This window comes from Acanthochromis polyacanthus, chromosome 14 (genome assembly GCF_021347895.1).
Source record: "Acanthochromis polyacanthus isolate Apoly-LR-REF ecotype Palm Island chromosome 14, KAUST_Apoly_ChrSc, whole genome shotgun sequence".
In the NCBI taxonomy this organism is placed as follows: Eukaryota; Metazoa; Chordata; class Actinopteri; family Pomacentridae; genus Acanthochromis; species Acanthochromis polyacanthus.
Window position 1 is genome coordinate 27,593,261 of NC_067126.1, and position 17,806 is coordinate 27,611,066.

The 17,806-nt window shown below is 39.3% G+C and overlaps 1 protein-coding gene across 1 annotated transcript in view; it reads left to right on the plus strand.

The window, feature by feature from the left end:
* Window positions 1–609: 609 nt before the first annotated feature.
* The window catches only part of cps1 (carbamoyl-phosphate synthase 1, mitochondrial), an 84,263-nt gene continuing 67,066 nt past the window's right edge, over window positions 610–17,806 (plus strand). The window contains exons 1-20 of the mRNA XM_051959187.1: window positions 610–877; window positions 2,126–2,235; window positions 2,536–2,680; window positions 3,739–3,828; window positions 3,917–3,973; window positions 4,044–4,136; window positions 4,252–4,341; window positions 5,238–5,366; window positions 6,298–6,404; window positions 6,605–6,746; window positions 6,964–7,041; window positions 9,434–9,532; window positions 9,810–9,905; window positions 10,594–10,783; window positions 11,020–11,177; window positions 12,719–12,847; window positions 14,213–14,357; window positions 16,079–16,289; window positions 17,053–17,251; window positions 17,354–17,530. Of these exons, the coding sequence (XP_051815147.1) occupies window positions 758–877; window positions 2,126–2,235; window positions 2,536–2,680; window positions 3,739–3,828; window positions 3,917–3,973; window positions 4,044–4,136; window positions 4,252–4,341; window positions 5,238–5,366; window positions 6,298–6,404; window positions 6,605–6,746; window positions 6,964–7,041; window positions 9,434–9,532; window positions 9,810–9,905; window positions 10,594–10,783; window positions 11,020–11,177; window positions 12,719–12,847; window positions 14,213–14,357; window positions 16,079–16,289; window positions 17,053–17,251; window positions 17,354–17,530 (2,565 nt within the window). The 5' untranslated portion in view covers window positions 610–757. The remainder of the gene's footprint in view (window positions 878–2,125; window positions 2,236–2,535; window positions 2,681–3,738; window positions 3,829–3,916; window positions 3,974–4,043; window positions 4,137–4,251; window positions 4,342–5,237; window positions 5,367–6,297; window positions 6,405–6,604; window positions 6,747–6,963; window positions 7,042–9,433; window positions 9,533–9,809; window positions 9,906–10,593; window positions 10,784–11,019; window positions 11,178–12,718; window positions 12,848–14,212; window positions 14,358–16,078; window positions 16,290–17,052; window positions 17,252–17,353; window positions 17,531–17,806) is intronic.

Genomic DNA, 17,806 nt, shown 5'->3' on the forward strand with positions numbered 1-17,806 from the left:
CATGCAGCCTGTCCGTGGTCAGTTTGCTTTTTTTTTTTTTTTTTTTTTTTGCAGGCAATTGGCCTCAAAGAAAAAAAGGCTGTAAGGAATTTGTTGCACAGAAAGCACTATCCACAAGTCTGCTAGACGCAGGTACATTCATTCCCGGTGGCTTTTCTGTTTCTAAGATCTAAAATGCAGCCTGTAATCACTCATGTTTAGACATTTTTAGAAGCAGTCAGGTTTTTTTTTTCTTTTGAATGAAAGACGAATGAAGGAAAATGTGACAAGTTGGAGCAAAAATGCCAAATGTAGTTTCAAATAAGCCTGCTCTGGCATATGATGATACTCAACACAAACTGATCACCAAAAATTGATATGAATAAGGTTACTGTGACTATAAATGCTGTATAAAGGCCTAGAGGTTGAATTTTACAGGTAAAAAAGTTAATAGGAAAGAGTTTCATGGCTTTGGACTCCCTTCAACATGTGTTAAAGATGTCAGAGTCAGTTTTATCCACTTGATTTGTCAAAAAGTAGGCGTGTTGCTGAAGACAAACCTAAACACCGTGCTGCTGAGAGCACCAAAGCTCCGGCGGGGAATCCAGGTCAACTTTTGAAGCGTCCACTTGAACTGGCAGCGGTAACACGAGGGGTGAAACCCAAAACTTATTCATTTAGCTTCTGGTTCAACTATATTTACTCCTAGTTTTTCACAGTTTATGCATTCATTTTTATTTTTGGACCGGGTAACCAAAAGGAGCAACTATAAGCAAATATGACAAAAATCCTCCTAGCGTCTAGCGTAGTTAAATCTCTTAGACAGGGGTATGTGGTTGGCAGAAGACACCCAACGGGCTGGCTGAGGCTTCAAACTACTAAACTTTTCAGTGCGAAGGTAAGAAAACTACATTTAAGTCTCAGCTTCAGTTTTCAGCGACAAATTCTGGACATTAACCCTTTGAAGATCCCTTTGGAAGTGCTGCCTGTTGTGCACAAATGCTTCATTTATGACGCCGAACTCCGCAGAAATATCCACAAAATCTGTGGTGATTTGCCTTTACCTAAATGTACAGACTCCTTAAAAGTTAGTGCGACTCCGTTTCAGAAACAACAGGACCTACTCCGCTATTCGGCGTAGCACTTGCACGACAAACAGGTCTTACTTGAACATAAATTACCCTGGAGGTATAGTTTCCAGGTTGCAGCTCAATCACTCTTATCAGGAGTGCAGCTTGGGATATGGCTATGTGAGCCGGATGAAAAAAGGTGGGAAAAGTACTAGAAAACCTTCTATCCCATGGACTGTCAGTATGCCGAATGAACACGTGGCTATACCTGATTCAGTAAAATACAGTAGGTCATTTGTCACACATGCGTGCTTGTGCTACTACAAGATATTTCAGTAAATTGCCTGATTTTAAATGCAGTTGGGAGCGTGAATGGGGAAAGTGGAACTTTCACTGACTGAACTCACAGAAAAGGGTTTAAAAAGAATGCATACAGCTGTTGGACTTGTGTGCATCATATATGTAAATCACAGGGAGTGTTGCATCATGTGTGAGACATTGCAACATCCAAAGACAAAACCCACACAGCTCTAATTATAGGGAGGCAGTTTGTAAAGTGTTGGTTAAAAGCCCTAATTATTCGAAATGAATTTTTTGAGCATAAGAAATGTTACATTGTTTACAACAACACAGTTTATATAAGTCTGCCAGTGTTTTACATTTGTATTGTATCTGAGGATTCTTCTGTTAGAGAGAAAAGGTGTAACATCGGCCAGAGGTTTTGGGATGCCCGCCGGCTGGAGGTCATCGTGGGTCACATCAACCTTTGTATTCACATATTTATCTCCCTCTCTCTCACACACACGCATATGCAGACACACTCTCTCGTTCACACTCGACAGAAGAACAGATTTGTCTGTCTCAGCATTCACAGCACAATTCACAGTGACCTATGCAGTTTCAGTGTGAAGCCCCAGAGGCTCACTGGTTGCCATCCCTCCTAAACTCAAAATCTACAACACATCTATCTCAAAGTTTTCCTTTTGGTCTCTCCAAACTTGCTTTTATAAAAAGAGAATACATTATTCTCGGGTGAGATTTTACTTCTCATCTGCCTGCTTTCTTTTAACTCCCAGGCTCAGACAGCCCACCTGGTCTTGGAGGATGGCACCAGGATGAAAGGGTTTTCCTTTGGGCACGGTGCCTCTGGAGCTGGGGAACTGGTCTTCAATACTGGCCTGGTAGGGTAAGTTGGCATCCTAATGCATTAAGTTAGAACTCTAGAACTTTACACCGAAATGGCTCAGCTGAACTTAATGATTTTAAGAAAATCAAGCACTTTCCATATTCACATTTGACATAAAACCTACTTTGAACCTGACATCCTCAGTGTGTTTATCTAGTTTTAAAAGCTTTAAAACCAGGATTCACTGCATTTTTTCCTGTTTATAGAAGGTCTGAGGGTGACAGCACCACAACAATGCACTTTAGCATCCTGTAATCACAATATTCCGGCATTTTTGTACCACTTTTTGCCTTTTTTTAGGTATCCCGAGGCCCTGACTGACCCCAGCTACAGAGGTCAGATCCTGACCCTGACCTACCCGATTGTTGGGAACTACGGGGTTCCTGACACCCAGGAGCTGGACGAGCTGGGGCTGAGGAAACATGTGGAATCGGAACGCATACAGGTAGGAAAATCAGCCATGGTAGAGGAGTGTCAGGTTTGTATTCATTCCAGATGCTTGCTTTGATTTTGTTTTTGTCATTGTCACTACACTGAGGTGAGTTATCAGGAAAGAATTATGAAATAATAAGTTGATCAAAAAAATTGACTGTTGTTTTGGACTGTTGGTTGCACAAAACAACCTTCATAAGTCCATCATCTTGTGCTCTTATAATTTACTGTATGGACATGTTTTGACTCTTTATGACATTTTTTTTGACCAAAAATGTGTTGGATTTAGAAGCAGAAAGATATTCGAGGAAATGTTGTATTCAAGTAATCCAACACAAAATAGAGCTGTATTAAGTTTCTGGAAAGGAAAACTGAAAATCCGACCGCTGCTGCTTCACATTAAATGCTTTCCACTGGAGACACGCAGGAAAAATTGTTACTACTGTTAGCACAGACTGTGGTCATTCATCTTAAATGTAACTACAAACACTACATTTTTCCCTCAGCTAATTATTTTTAATTGGTCGGGGTTAGGAGGATACAGAATGAAATCAGATTGCAGACAGACTTCTTTAATAAACAGCCGGATATTGTTTGCTTTTTCTGTAAGCAGATGCATCAACTTAGTTTTAGATTTCTGATAAAGGCGCTCCTCAAGGAGTTGTGGTTTTACTATTAAACGGGTCTTGCTGTTACTATAGTAACCACGGTCGTCAGAAAATCCACCAGAGCTGAAATCTTTAGGAGTATTTGTACCGATAACAGTTTCGTTATCACCCAATCTGTCAATTACAATCGATTTGGGTCATTTTTTTTCTGTAGTGAAAGAAAAAATTCTCAGCAGAGATTTAAAATGCACTTCACATATTTTAGTTGGTATCGACATGAATAAAAAATGGAATCTCTATGTGTTTAGTTTTACATGCTCACTATTTCATTGCATGCAGACACGCTTTTTTTTTAGCATTTTTGACAGCTGTTGATGCCATACAAATGTTAAGGCAAAATGCAGTCAAGTGTGTTTTCATTTCGCCTTTTTATGCGGCTGATATTGTGCTTTTGTGTCTCCAGGTGTCTGGTCTTCTAGTTCAAGACTACAGCCACGACTACAGCCACTGGAATTCTGTTAAGTCTCTGGGTCAATGGCTGCAAGAAGAGAAGGTGAGGTTTTAAATTACCAAGCACAGGGTGCATGTCAGCGAGGTGAATAAGATGCTTCTGTAAATGTACATTTTATTCCCCTCTAAAGGTTCCTGCACTGTTTGGGATAGACACCAGAATGCTGACCAAGGTCATCAGAGACAAGGTACTGGAAATACAGGATCTGGTGCAGAGTAGGTTGATCGCCTGCTGATACATCCCGGTTTCTTCCTCAGGGCACAGTTTTGGGGAAGATTGAATTTGATGGGCATCCTGTTGAGATCTGTGACCCCAACCAGAAAAACCTTGTAGCAGAGGTTTCAACCAAGGTAACAGCTGCTACTCTTTTCTATTTAACATCATGCAAAACTAGACTCAAAACAGTTGCAATAAATGGCATCAACGAGTGCTAAACTCTTGTCGCTGTTTCCTTCCACCCACCAGGAAATTCGAGTTTTTGGAAAAGGCAACCCCATTAAAGTGGTAGCTGTTGATTGTGGCATTAAACACAACATCATTCGGCTGCTGGTTAAGGTAAGCCTGGATGCAGAGGGAGTAGTAAAACATCTTGTTTAATTTGCACACTTGGAAATGCTGTTTTCGTGACGGAGCCCCAAATGACCTTCTCTGCACAAACATAGAGAAAGAAGTCAACACTCTGACATGTTTTCTACAAATGTGACCTAGAAATTTTGAGACGGTAATGTTAGGTTTAATGAGCTCTAGAAATGTAAAAAAAAAACAAAAAAAAAAAACAAAGAAAGTAAGTTTCTGTCATCAAGCTGTGAGAAAAAGTGGCTTTCTGTTGTGTTTATGCTTCAAGTTAATGATTTGCTGGTGTAATGCTGGTATTGAGTTGTAATTAGTTGTGTCAGCGAGTGAAGAAAAGAAGCCGACAGACTTAGAATGAAATGCTGGTTTTGTCTATTTCTGCAATCATTTTATTTTTTTAGTTGCCTTGAATTGGTTTGTTGGTGACTCTAATTTTATGAAATATTAATGTTAGGTAAACAAAGTTGGTGATTTACTCCTTGTACCATTAAATGTGATTATGAAGGTGGTATAAGATGGTTTATTAAACAAAATAACTGCCTTTTTTTGATTTTCTTTGCTGTAGTTGTGCATGCATACACAACAATTGCGTCATTGTCTTAGTATTTAAAACATGTTAAACCTCAGCAATGAGTTGCTGTTGTTAATAAATGTAGAGAGATTTGACTGCACAGGTAATGGTCTGTCTCAGTAACAATTAAAGCATTCACTGAGGCATTCCTTCATTTGGTGTCTTCTATAATAACACTGGTTGTGTTTACAACGAGGGGGATTGAGTTTAATGTTATCAAATGCTATTTTGAGTGAGTTCACATTAATATAACTGCTGCTAAGCCATACCATAACACTGCAGAATAACTGTATGTCTTTCGGTGAAGCGTGGTGCAGAAGTCCACCTGGTGCCATGGGACCAGGAACTGCAGAGTCTCGACTACGATGGCCTGTTCATATCCAATGGGCCAGGAGATCCGTCTCTGGCCCAGAAACTCATCCAGAACGTGCGCAAGGTAGGATGTGGTGCTGTTTTAGATGTTACGTGCTTCAGAAGAGTTAAAATTTTACACCATGTTTGTGCAACGAGCCATGAAGAGTAGTTATTTATAGTATTTACAGAAATACTTCAGTGAGGTACGTATAAGGCTGCACAAAAATGGGGTAAATTTTATAGGAAAAGCCCCCAGAAAGGCCCCGAAAGAGATTCTGCAAGGCTGGTTCTTGCAGTTAGAACATGCGCAAAGGCTCAGGCGACCGTAGGATGTAAATGACAGTCAGAACACCTTCACTTTGGAGAAGCAGACAGATTATTTTCACCGCTTTACCTCGCTGTCACACAGCCTTTTCTACTGCAGTTTTATCACTCTTTCTAAAGCCACCAGACTCTGTAATTTTACCTCAGAGAACACAGGAATTGCTGGTCTACAGTTGTGTGACTTTGGTGTTTTAATACAGTAATTTTGCTCTGAACTTAAATGTTAAAACAATAAAATTACACAATGACACAAACAACCTAACTGATCAAGGTGACGGTAGAACAGCAGCTCCTGTGTTCTGCCAGCTTAAAATGATTGTTTTTGTCAACAGAGTCTGGTGGCTTTGAAGAGTGCATAGATCGATAAAACAGCTTGAGTCCATTGCTGTTCTTTGCCAGTGTGACGGCAAAGTAAAGCGGTGAAGACATTCTAAATATAGCAGATGCTTAAAAAAATATATTGATTCTTTTTAGCTAGCCTTTTTTAGGTGACTAGTCACTTTAGCTGTCATCCCTGTCCTCAGAAGTTCATTGTTCAACTTCCGTGCCAATATTTGTGTCTGCAAAATTGAATGTTGTTGACTGGCAGTTACGAGATACACTGATTATTGTCATAGAAACTCACTGCAAAGATCGTTTGTACCTGTAACCTGAATTCTGCCATCATTCATAATAACTGTTCTATGAAGGTGCTGGAGAGTGATCGTCCGGAACCTGTGTTTGGGATCTGTATGGGCAACCAGATCACTGCTCTGGCTGCAGGAGCCAAGTCATACAAGCTACCTATGGGCAACAGGTGAGTTCTTTAATACCTCTACATAACTAAGAGACAATATGCATGCTCTTCAAGTCATTTCATGAAGATTTTAAATCTCTCGGGACACAAACACAGCTGGTTTCAAATGATACTCTGAATGGTGAAATTATTTTTGTTTTTCAATATTTTAAAGTGTCACCTCTTTATTTTCTGTGTTTTGCTTGTATGTGACTCCCCAGAGGGCAGAACCAGCCGGTGCTGAATGTGATGACAGGCCAGGCCTTCATTACAGCACAGAACCACGGTTACGGCATCGACAGTGAGTCCCTGCCCCCAGGGTGGAGCCCGCTTTTCACCAACGCCAATGATGGCACCAATGAGGTTGGCTTCACTGACTGTAATGTTCAGTCTTTTTCTAAGACAACGTGACATTTTTATAGTTTTGTTTCATTGGTTTTTGCATAGAAAGCATCAGTTTGTCTTACAAAACAACTGTATTCAAGCAAATAACTGGCCTTAAGGAGTCTTTTAAAAAGGTTTGCTTGGTTTTGAAATGTTGACTTTTTTTTTCTTTATATCAACTGTGCATAATTTCCAGGGCATCATGCACAACACTAAGCCTGTTTTCACCGCCCAGTTCCACCCAGAGGCTAAGGGTGGTCCCACTGACACAGAGGTAATTAAAGACTTTGATGGTGGTGCATGAAGCACCTCCATACTATGCTACGGCTAATTAAAGGTATGTTCACAGTATGCATCTTAGGTAAAAGTTAACGTCTTGCACTGATTCAGAATCAGTGTAAATGTTGGCCTTTAGAAATAATGTGGGATGTAAGTGGCAGCACAAAATGGGACAATTAAAATTAAAAAGAAGTAATTATTCAGAGTTGAAATACCAGAGAAAAGATGTTATAAACCACTGGGTGTCACTTGAGCACCGGCATCTCAAAACAAACTGGCTCCCTCTCCTTTTACTTATTATACAACCAGAAATGTTGTATACGCAGGAACCCTCCCCAGAAAAAGCAACACCATCAGCCCTCACTAGATTTGTAAAACAAATTGAATGGTCGCAATGAGTTGCTGTCAACCTGAGTAATGTTATCTTCACTTCACCTTCTCTCCCTCAGTCTGCTAGACACACACGGACTGTCATTGTAAACAGGTGGAAAGACATAGCAGAGCCAAGGAGGACAGCAAAACGGCAGTAAACTACCATACATCTCAAAAACACCATCTATATAAGAAAAAATATAACACCTGGACTTTATATGTTGAGGACAACGGTTGAACACTGATGTGGGAGTTTCAGTCTGAGTATATTTATAGAATCATAGAGGGCCAACAGCTTCAATGGGAGGGACTCACATGCAGTCAAATGCAACTGGCCAGAGTAACCGCCAAAACATAAAACAGAAGTTCAGGTTACAACATTCACAGAGGGAGTGTGATTTCATTTTCTGCTAAGGATACCACTTACCAATGCTCCACGAAATCTCTACATAGCAGATGGTTGCTGCTGCTGTCGTTAAAATACAGTCATGGAAAAAATTATTAGACCACCCATGTCTTCTTCAATTTCTTGTTCATTTTAATGCCTGGTACAACTAAAGGTACATTTGTTTGGACAAACACAATGATAAAAACAAAAAAATAGCGCATAAGAGTTTAATTTAAGAGCTGATATTGAGCCATTTTCCATGGTTCATTGTGTTCTTCAGGTAATATACCTTTAGTGGTACCAGGCATTGAAATGAACAAGAAATTGAAGAAAACAAGGGTGGTCTAATTATTTTTTCCATGGCTGTATATCAGTGTTTTTAATCTTTTGTCTTGGCTCTTTAAATAACGTCACTAACTAAAAATTGTGTATTATGGAAAGCTGAGGCTTTAAAGTGTTGTACCAGCAAAGAAACAAATATAATACTGTCTTAATGCTTTTCCACAACACCATCCCATGGAAATATATATATATATAAACTAGACATGACTGTAAAAGAGGGAAAAAAGAATATAACCCTTTCTACATTGCAGGGAACAGCAGGTGACATTCTTTGTGTTGCTTGACAAAGCAGCACAAAGGATGACACCTGTATCAGGGCCACAGGTGCTTAGGAACGCCACTAATAGTGCCGGTGCTTTGCCTTGCCATAAAGCGTTGATGGCTTTGTGCTACATTTTTCTCTTACCTGCTCACTTTGTCATACATTGAAGGCAAGGACTCTAGTTCAAGTCCTGGTCAAAATATGATGTAACATCTGTCATATAGAGGCAGAATAATAACACCTGACCTCACTCTGCCTCTGTCTCTCCTTCCTCCTGTAATCGATTCCTCTGAGCATCAGAAAAATTAGCATCATGACAGTTTAGTGGCTTTTAAAGCTTTTCTTTCAGACTTTGAGAAAACTGTCTTTTTTTAATGTTTTACATTAAACACAAAGAGTGAAAGTTTGCTGATCTGTCAACAAACAGGCTCAGTCAGTTAAACTTTGCCAATAAAAAAGTTCATTAACACGCTTACCAGAACCCAGTCATTTTACAGCAGCTCAGCTTGGGAGTCTGTGGCAACTGGTGCTACTAATTAGTTTCTGTGGATATTAGATCTTTTATTACTTTCTAATGTGTGCATACCTCTTGATATAGTCAGTTTCAGGACATTAATGTTGTCACACCAGTGTAGTCTCAGAAACAGAACATTTCCTTTATTATCATTGGTAGGCTGAAGAAAATGCCTTATCTTACACTGTAGGTCTGCCACAGTTTTTTTTTTTTCAAAGATTAAAATAATGTAAGAAAGAAGTGATTTTGCTAACAAAACAAAAAGTGACCCAAGGAATTGGTAAGTTTAGAGAAATCTGTTCCAAACTCAAAAGCTCGTACCTTCACGTAAAGTTTGGTCTTTCACTCAATCACGAGGGTATCTTAGCAAGAAGAAAGGGTGAAAATCTTCATTTAAACACCAGAACCAAAACTAAACAATAGGCAAGAAACAAAAACAACGTCCTCTACTTATTATTGATATACTATTCAGACTGCGCTTATATTAGCAATGTTCTTTGTTCCAACAGTTCCTCTTTGATGCCTTCATATCCCTGATCAAGAAAGGAAAAGACGCCAACATCGTGTCAGTCATGCCATCAAAACCCGACATTCCTCCCAGAGCCCAGGTAAAGTAGGTCGCACCTGTTCAGAAGGTTTACTGCAAACATTCTGAACGTATAGTAAGTCTTTGAAGGTGTAAAAGTTGTCAGAGAATTGGAAAGATGCCATTTCCAGTTTAGTGTTTTACAAATAAGCGATGGGATGACTGAATGGCGTCAGTCAAGTTAATAAAAATCAAGCAGTTTTCCCTCAAGGTCTCCACATAAATACATTAAAAGATGATGCTTATGTCAAGCTCTGCAAATCACTGTGTTTATTGTCTCTATATCTGTGCTGATGCAGGTATCAAAGGTGCTGGTGCTGGGTTCTGGTGGTCTCTCTATCGGTCAGGCTGGAGAGTTCGACTACTCTGGGTCTCAGGCCGTCAAGGCAATGAAGGTAAAGATTGTCCTGATGCACCAGTTGACATATTTTCGTCAAAACTGTAAGCCCTTGAACTGAGATACGGTTGTGAATGGAGATCTTTGTTTTTTATTACTCCATGTAAAAGGGATATCGACCAAAGCAGAGGATTTTTGAAAAGACGACTAATATCACATATCCTGTCCAATCACTTTGTTTGGATTTTGGTTAATGGACTTTTAAATGTGTCATTTGTCCTGCTGTGGTCTACACTATATCAGATACACTGTTTTACTGAAACTAATTCTGATGTCCCACAAACCTTCTTTGTCTTCCAAAAACTATTAAGAACACATCATATAAATCAATTATTTAAACATCTTTGAGCCGCATCGTTAGTCCCATGAACACTGACTTTGTAGTTTATGTGAAGGATGATACCTGACAAGTTTAAACATTCGATGATTCATGTTAGTTGGTTCTTCATCCCGGAAACATTCATTACAGTCATGGAAGGTACAAAATAATTGCAACCTCGAGCTAATGTATCTAGTTAAACTGCTTACTCAATAAAAGCTAGTCCTACTAAATGTGCAGAATCCAGAATTTTCAGACAGTACAAAAAAAGTAGCACCTCTAAAGTGAAAGACATGCTGTACATGATGTAACAATTGAACACTCACCATCATACTTGACTTTTCTTTTAAATAAACCGTCACTGTAGGAAGAAAACTTGAAGACAGTACTCATGAACCCAAACATAGCTTCAGTCCAGACAAATGAAGTGGGCTCCAAGCAGGCCGACTCGGTCTACTTTCTGCCAGTTACGCCAGAATTTGTAACTGAGGTCATCAAGACCGAGCGTCCTGATGGCATCCTGCTCTCCATGGGTGGACAGACTGCACTCAACTGTGGTAAGACATGTACAGTTGTTTTGTAGATATATGGAATTGATCAATAACTACAGGAAACACAATTTATGTGTTCTTGTAGAGTCTAGGGTTAGGGTTAGCAAAGTTGTGATTTCCGCTTGTGAAGACCAGATGTCCTTTTCTTTTATATTTTTACAGTAAAATCATATGCAAATGAGTTAGTTTTTAGAAACGTTCTGTATGTTTAACTTTACATTTGTGCATGAATTTGTGTTCAGGAGTGGAATTATTCCAGCGTGGCGTCTTGGAGAAGTACGGAGTGAAAGTCCTTGGAACCCCAGTGGAGTCCATCATGGCCACCGAGGACAGGCAGCTTTTTGCTGACAAACTGATGGAGATTAATGAGAAGATTGCACCCAGCATCGCTGTAGAGTCGGTGAGGATCCAAGTCCAGTCACACTAACAATTCCTGGTTATACGGTGCCTATAGAAAGTATTCACCCTCTTGGAAGTTGTCACCTTTTATTGCTTTTCAACATCATGGTCAATTTAATTTGTCTGTTTTTGACAAACTTAAAGCAAGTGATTTTATAAATATTCACCCCCTTCAAGTTAGTATTTAGTATATACACCTTTGGGCACAATAACAGCATTGAGCCTGTGTTGATAGGTCTCATTCAGCCCTGCAGATCTGGAAACTGCAGTTCTCCCCCGTTCTTCTTCGCAAAACTGCTCAAGCTCTGTCAGGGAGTGTGAGTGAAAAACTGTTTTTAAATCCAGTTACAAATTCTCAGTTGGACTGAGTTCTGACTGCTGCTCCAGAAAATTCACCCCATTGTCTTTAAGCCATTTCTGTGTAGCTTTGGTTCAATGCTTCAGGTCATTGCCTTACTGGGGAAAAAAAAAAAAAAAGTCTTCTCCCAAGTAGCTTTTCTCCTGCATACTGCATCAGTTTGTCCTCCAGGATTTCCTGATACATTGCTGCATTCTTTTTATTGTTTACCTTTACAAGCCTTCCATGGCCTGCTTTTCAGATGCTGCCACCACCATGCTTCATGGTGTGGATGGATGTGTTTGTGATGGTTTGTAGGGTTGGGTGTCCGCTAAACGTAGTGTCTAATCTGATAGTCAAAAAGCTTAATTTAATTCTCATCAAATAACCATCTTCCAGTTGACTGTATGCGTAGTCTCTCTCATCTCAGGCGCTGAAGCTTGTAATCCCTTCAGTGTCTTGGTGGCAACTGTCACTAGTCTCTTTCTTGCATATTCACTCAGTTTCTGAGGACGGCCTGCTTTAAGCAAATTTACGCATGTTCAGTATTCCTTCCATTTCTTAATGATGGATTTAACTGCACTCCAAGGGATATTGAGTGACTGTGACATTTTATTGTATCCATCTTCTGATTTATGCTTTTCTGATTTACCAATTCACCATCGACTGGATCTTCCAGAAGCAGGCGTCTTTATACTACTATCACTGGAGACACATTCACTGCACTCAGATGATCTCCATGTAATTAATTGTGGGATTTGTTGCGCCAGTTGGCTGCACCTGTTGAATTCTGTGAGTCACTTTAAAGGGAGTGAAGGTTTATTAATTTGTTTTTTTAGCCTTTAATATATAGGACAGTGGAGAGAGGCAGGAAAGTGGAGAGAAGCGTGAGGGGAGGACCTACAGTAAAGGGGCATGGGCTGGATTTGAACCCATATCCGCTGCATTGGGGACTATAGCCCAGTTGTGTTGACTGTGATTCAGTGTTGAATACTTTTTAAAGGTACTGTAACATGTATACTACATCAATAGTTTGTAACACGTGAACATGCTCCATCACTTGCTTGATATATTTATCGTTTTCTGTTTATAATACAGTTTATTCTCCATTTATATTTATTCTGTTGTTCTGTTGTTGCGTGGTTGTTTAGAGCATAAATCAGCAGTTGTTGTGGGGGAATGTAATATTCATGTGCATCCTTCAGGTGTCCGATGCCTTAAAAGCAGCAGAGCAGATAGGCTATCCGGTGATGTTACGATCAGCCTACGCCCTCGGAGGTCTGGGCTCCGGTCTGTGTGCCAGCAAGGAAAAGCTGCAGGAAACCGCCCACAAGGTCAGAATAAATGCTGTTTGATACGGATGGTTGGCATATGTGTGTAAATATTTATAGAAATGTAAGTCATTCTCATTTTTTCCCCCTTTGCATTTGGTCATTCTTTCCAAATCCTCAATCTGAGTTAGTCAAAATCATCAATTGAAGCATTTTACCCTGCCTTTATCAATGTTTAGAGTATTGATAGGCACACAAAAAACCTTTTGAATTAATTTATATATATTTATTTGCTCATATGGCAAGAGATAAATAGTTCCAATTAGCTCTAATCAGTGATCACAGGCTGCAAAATGAACAGTCTCCATCTAACTGTGTTATATTGGTGCACACTTTATGTGATGTATTTCACGTTCTACTGCTTTTTTTAAATTTGTAAAATTCAATAGCGTTTGCCAGTTATGTTGGTATCTTTAAGAAAAATACCAAAAATTAAAAAAAAAAAAATACCCAAAGAAAGCATTCCTTTAACCTTGTCTGTCCTTGTCAATTATCAAAAAAAGGGTTAATGTTTCTTTCTGTCTGTGGCATCTGTACCAATACAGACTGTCCTTGTAACAGGCTGCCACATTTCATTTAATGCAACAAAGCCTTTCAGCTCTCAACAAATTAGAAAAAAATAGCGTGTGTCACTTAACCTTGTATATTTTCTGACCACTTGCATACCTTTCTCTGCTTTGTGGGTACACAAATATATACAGAAGCTGCAAGCATGTTTTCTTTAATACTAATTATGTCTATTTTGAACCGTAAAAATGCACATGGTTTGTCACTGAAGTAACTTTCCTAAAATCTGTGCTTTGGAAGCTGTTAATGTTACAAATACAGTGGAAAAATAGCAAAAAAAACCAACACAAAATCTTTGTAAACAGGCTGAACACCCCACAGAGCACAATCTGTGTGTTTCAATGCAATGCAATACACGTATCCTACAAATAAGTGTAGTAAATATGAGGTTTGCAGTTTGTGTACAGACTCTGTCAACAAGCTGTTTGTACAACCTATATCGACCCAATACTGAGAATTTCTGAAGCCGTAATTCATAGTGGGAGTGTATTAAATGCACTGTATTGGTAAGTGTGTTCAAGTTTTTTTTTTAATCTTTTTAAAATATTCCTTCCCTTTGCAATCTAAAAATGGCTAACGATTTAAAGTATCAGGGCATTACATTGCTTCCACTCAGTACGGTACATGCACATGAAATAAAAACTAAAGTCCGTGGTTCCAGTCTTGATTTTAACCTTTCAAAAGAAAATCTATACGTTGTGGGATTATTGTATTGAATTACATTGTATGGGTCTTGATGCTTTGTGTTCACCGACTTTATCAAGCTTAATCTAAATTGATAATCTTGTATGGAAATTGCAGGCTCTGGCCATGAGCAGTCAGATTCTGGTGGAGAAGTCTCTGCTGGGCTGGAAGGAGGTGGAATACGAGGTGGTGAGAGATGTGGCTGATAACTGTGTCACCGTGTGCAACATGGAGAACTTCGATCCACTGGGGATCCACACAGGTACTAATAACACGCGTACACACTGGGCACTAGTTGCTAAAGTGGTCAGATCATGACAGCGGCTGTTTTGTTGCTTTGTTTACCATTTTACTTCACATTTGCACCTTTACATTTACCCCACAAGTCACTTTCTGTTGTTGTTTGCAGTGTGTTGGTGCCCCAGATAGCAAACTATGGGTGAATCAATGTTGAATCTATGTTGAGACCTAACGTAGAAATTATACAGAAAGCGCAAGGTTGATAAAATGTTGAGTCAACATTTGCTTTTCAACCATAAATCACACTTTACCCAGATAGCAAAAGATGTTAAATCAATGTTGAATTAGGGTTAAGAAGGTTGAATTGTGGTTACGGTTGAAGACTGATGGTTGGATCAACGTTGATTCAACAACATTTTGTCAACATTGAAGTTTGTGTTTAAAAGATGCCATTCAATCTACATTGTATTTTGGTTTAATTAAAATGTTTGACAGGTCAATGTTTAATTAATGTTGAATCTATGTTTGCAAACATGTAATCTATGTAAGCAAACGTTGACTCAACATTTTATCAATCTTGCGCTTTCTGTATAATTTTGACGTTAGGTCTCAACATAGATTCAACATTGATTCACCCACAGTTTGCTATCTGGGGCTGTATTTGTTCATGTGTCTTATCTTATCCCTCCATGCCAGTGACAGGCATGGCAAGAGGCATCATGTTTATGTTTGTCACATGATATCTCTTGAACACCGGAAGGAAATTTCTTCAAATTTGCTGTAATGGTCACTTCAACTCAAGGACAAACTGATTTGATTTTGGTGATGAATCGTTTTTGTGACCTCACCCACATTTTCAGCTTCAACTTAAAGTTTTTGCATATATGAGTCTGGACAGACATGGATGTAAACTGCGACTTCACTTGATTGCAGAGACATATAACTGCCAGACAGTAATTTTATTTTTTTCCTTGACTTCTGACTGTGTTCTGTCATCCTCAAACAAATCACATATTCTCTCTCTCTCTCTCTGAGGAGAGTACCATAGGGTGCACAGTTTGTTAAACTCAACATCTTTCAAATCATTTTTTATGTTTTAGAAAGCTATTGTCCTCGTCTTATTTCTTTCCATTGTTTCCATCATTAGAGAAAAGCATTGAGAATTGCTACTTGAGCGACAAACATAATCATCTGGGTTCATTTTAGTTCTGAATGCAGTTCAATTTAATTCATTATGCTTCATTGGTATAAAGTGCTCCTTACAAATTTCAAGAAGGATAAACAGACAAATGTGTGTGTGTTTTTTTTTAACTGAATCATGTTACTCTCTGGCCCCAAAACCTCGCCCATATAAAAAGAATAAAAACTTTTTAGGACATATTGCACAAACTGAAATGCCAGTTTCATGCAGATGTTTGTCTCTGATTTTAAGAACTGTGCAGTAACTGTAAAAAACATTGGCATTGACATGACACAAGCTTTGTTCTTTCCTTTTTGTTGATATGCAAGATATTCTGAAATATTTAGATGAAAACTGAAAAAAAACCCATTTAAAATGGAGATCTTTAGTGGAATGCTTCTCAAGGGAAGACAAGAAAATCTTCTTTTTTAATATGTTTCTTGATAAGCTGATGATTTCTTAAGAAGGCACAATTAATGTCTTATGTTCACTTTCTTGCCACTTTCTCATTAATCAAAAGTTTGAAGCCACTCCAAGCCCTCACCTGTTCTCTTGCCCTGCAGGTGACTCCATAGTGGTGGCACCGAGCCAGACGCTGTCCAATGAGGAATACCACATGCTCCGTGAGACGGCTATCAAGGTGGTACGTCACCTCGGGATTGTAGGCGAATGCAACATCCAGTACGCCCTGCATCCGTCGTCTCTGGAGTACTGCATCATTGAAGTTAATGCTCGGCTCTCAAGAAGTTCAGCTCTGGCATCCAAAGCCACTGGGTGAGAAAATATATGTATCTGAACAGAGGGCACAGACCGGCAGTAGCTCGGAATTACAAATTAAAATTATGTCAAAAGAGTCCTCAAAAATACACTGTATAGCAGACAGAATGTAGGATTGCTGTTGAACCTGTTATGGAGCAGTTGTTTGGTCTCTTTAGCTGAACTGAGGCACTCAGATTTTTGTAAATTTAAAGTGTGATCAAATAGTTCAAGTGTTAGAAATGTATTCTACACTCATGAGCTCCTCCTTTGGGTTCCATATGGATGCAAATTGTGTAAATATATCATTCATGCATTCAGTTTAACATCAGTTGGCATCTCTTCACTTTCCCATTTTTTGACAGCATCCATTTCATTCAACTCGTTAAACTCTTGTAAAATTGTTGAAAGGCTCATAGCTTTCTTAATTTTTTTTTCTTTCCATCACCAGTGGTATTTTAATATTTTTCTTCCAGTTGATTCCTGGAACAAAGGCAGCGAATGTAGTGCTATAAAGTAGTATTAAGTGGTATAAAAAGTTACAATTTAGATGGTAGATTATAACATTTCCATAACATTAACAATATTTTGGACTTTTCCAGTAAAAAGTATTGAGTAAATAAATAAATAAATATAAAACATTTAAGTTTTAATGAGGATCACTACTGGTTTGGGGATGATAGAAAATGTTTATCTGGTCCAACACTTGGTTGGAAACTGCTCACTGTTGTCCACAGATATTTGATTTTTGCCTTATTGCCCCTTCATCTTCGTCTCACAGGTATCCCTTGGCATTTGTAGCTGCGAAGCTAGCTCTGGGAATCCCTCTGCCAGAAATCAAGAACGCAGTGTCAGAGAAGACCACGGCCTGCTTTGAGCCCAGTTTAGACTACATCGTCACTAAGATTCCTCGCTGGGACCTGGACCGCTTTCAGGGCATGTCCCGTGAAATAGGCAGTTCCATGAAGAGCGTCGGAGAGGTGGGGATGATCTGTGGATAAATGTTCACTCACTCACTCACTCATTCAGAATACTGACGCAGCTGTATCACACTGTGACATATCTCCCTCCTCTGGATTCAGGTGATGGCAGTGGGACGGACCTTTGAGGAGAGTGTACAGAAGGCCTTGAGGATGTGTCATCCATCAGTGGATGGCTTCATGCCCCGGCTGCCACTCAAGAAAGCCTGGGCCGACACCCAGGATCTGCAACAGGAGCTGGCTGTCCCCTCCAGCACTCGCATCTTCTCCCTCGCCAAGGTACATTAATCCTTCATAACGTTAATAATGAATGACGCTGACTACAGTTGTCTCATTAAAATCACATTTTGAAGTGTTACTGAAAAACTGTCCCAGCACACCAAGCTGTGATTTCTCACCTGTGTGTAAATGCTTGCCTTTAAATTTTGATTTAGTTAAATGGTAGCAGGGTAGATACAAGACCTGGAAAAAATGTATGAACTGTGTTTAAATATCTGCCAGTGTGGGCTTTTCAAATATGTTTAAATGTGAGAGAGGACGAATCAAAATCGCACA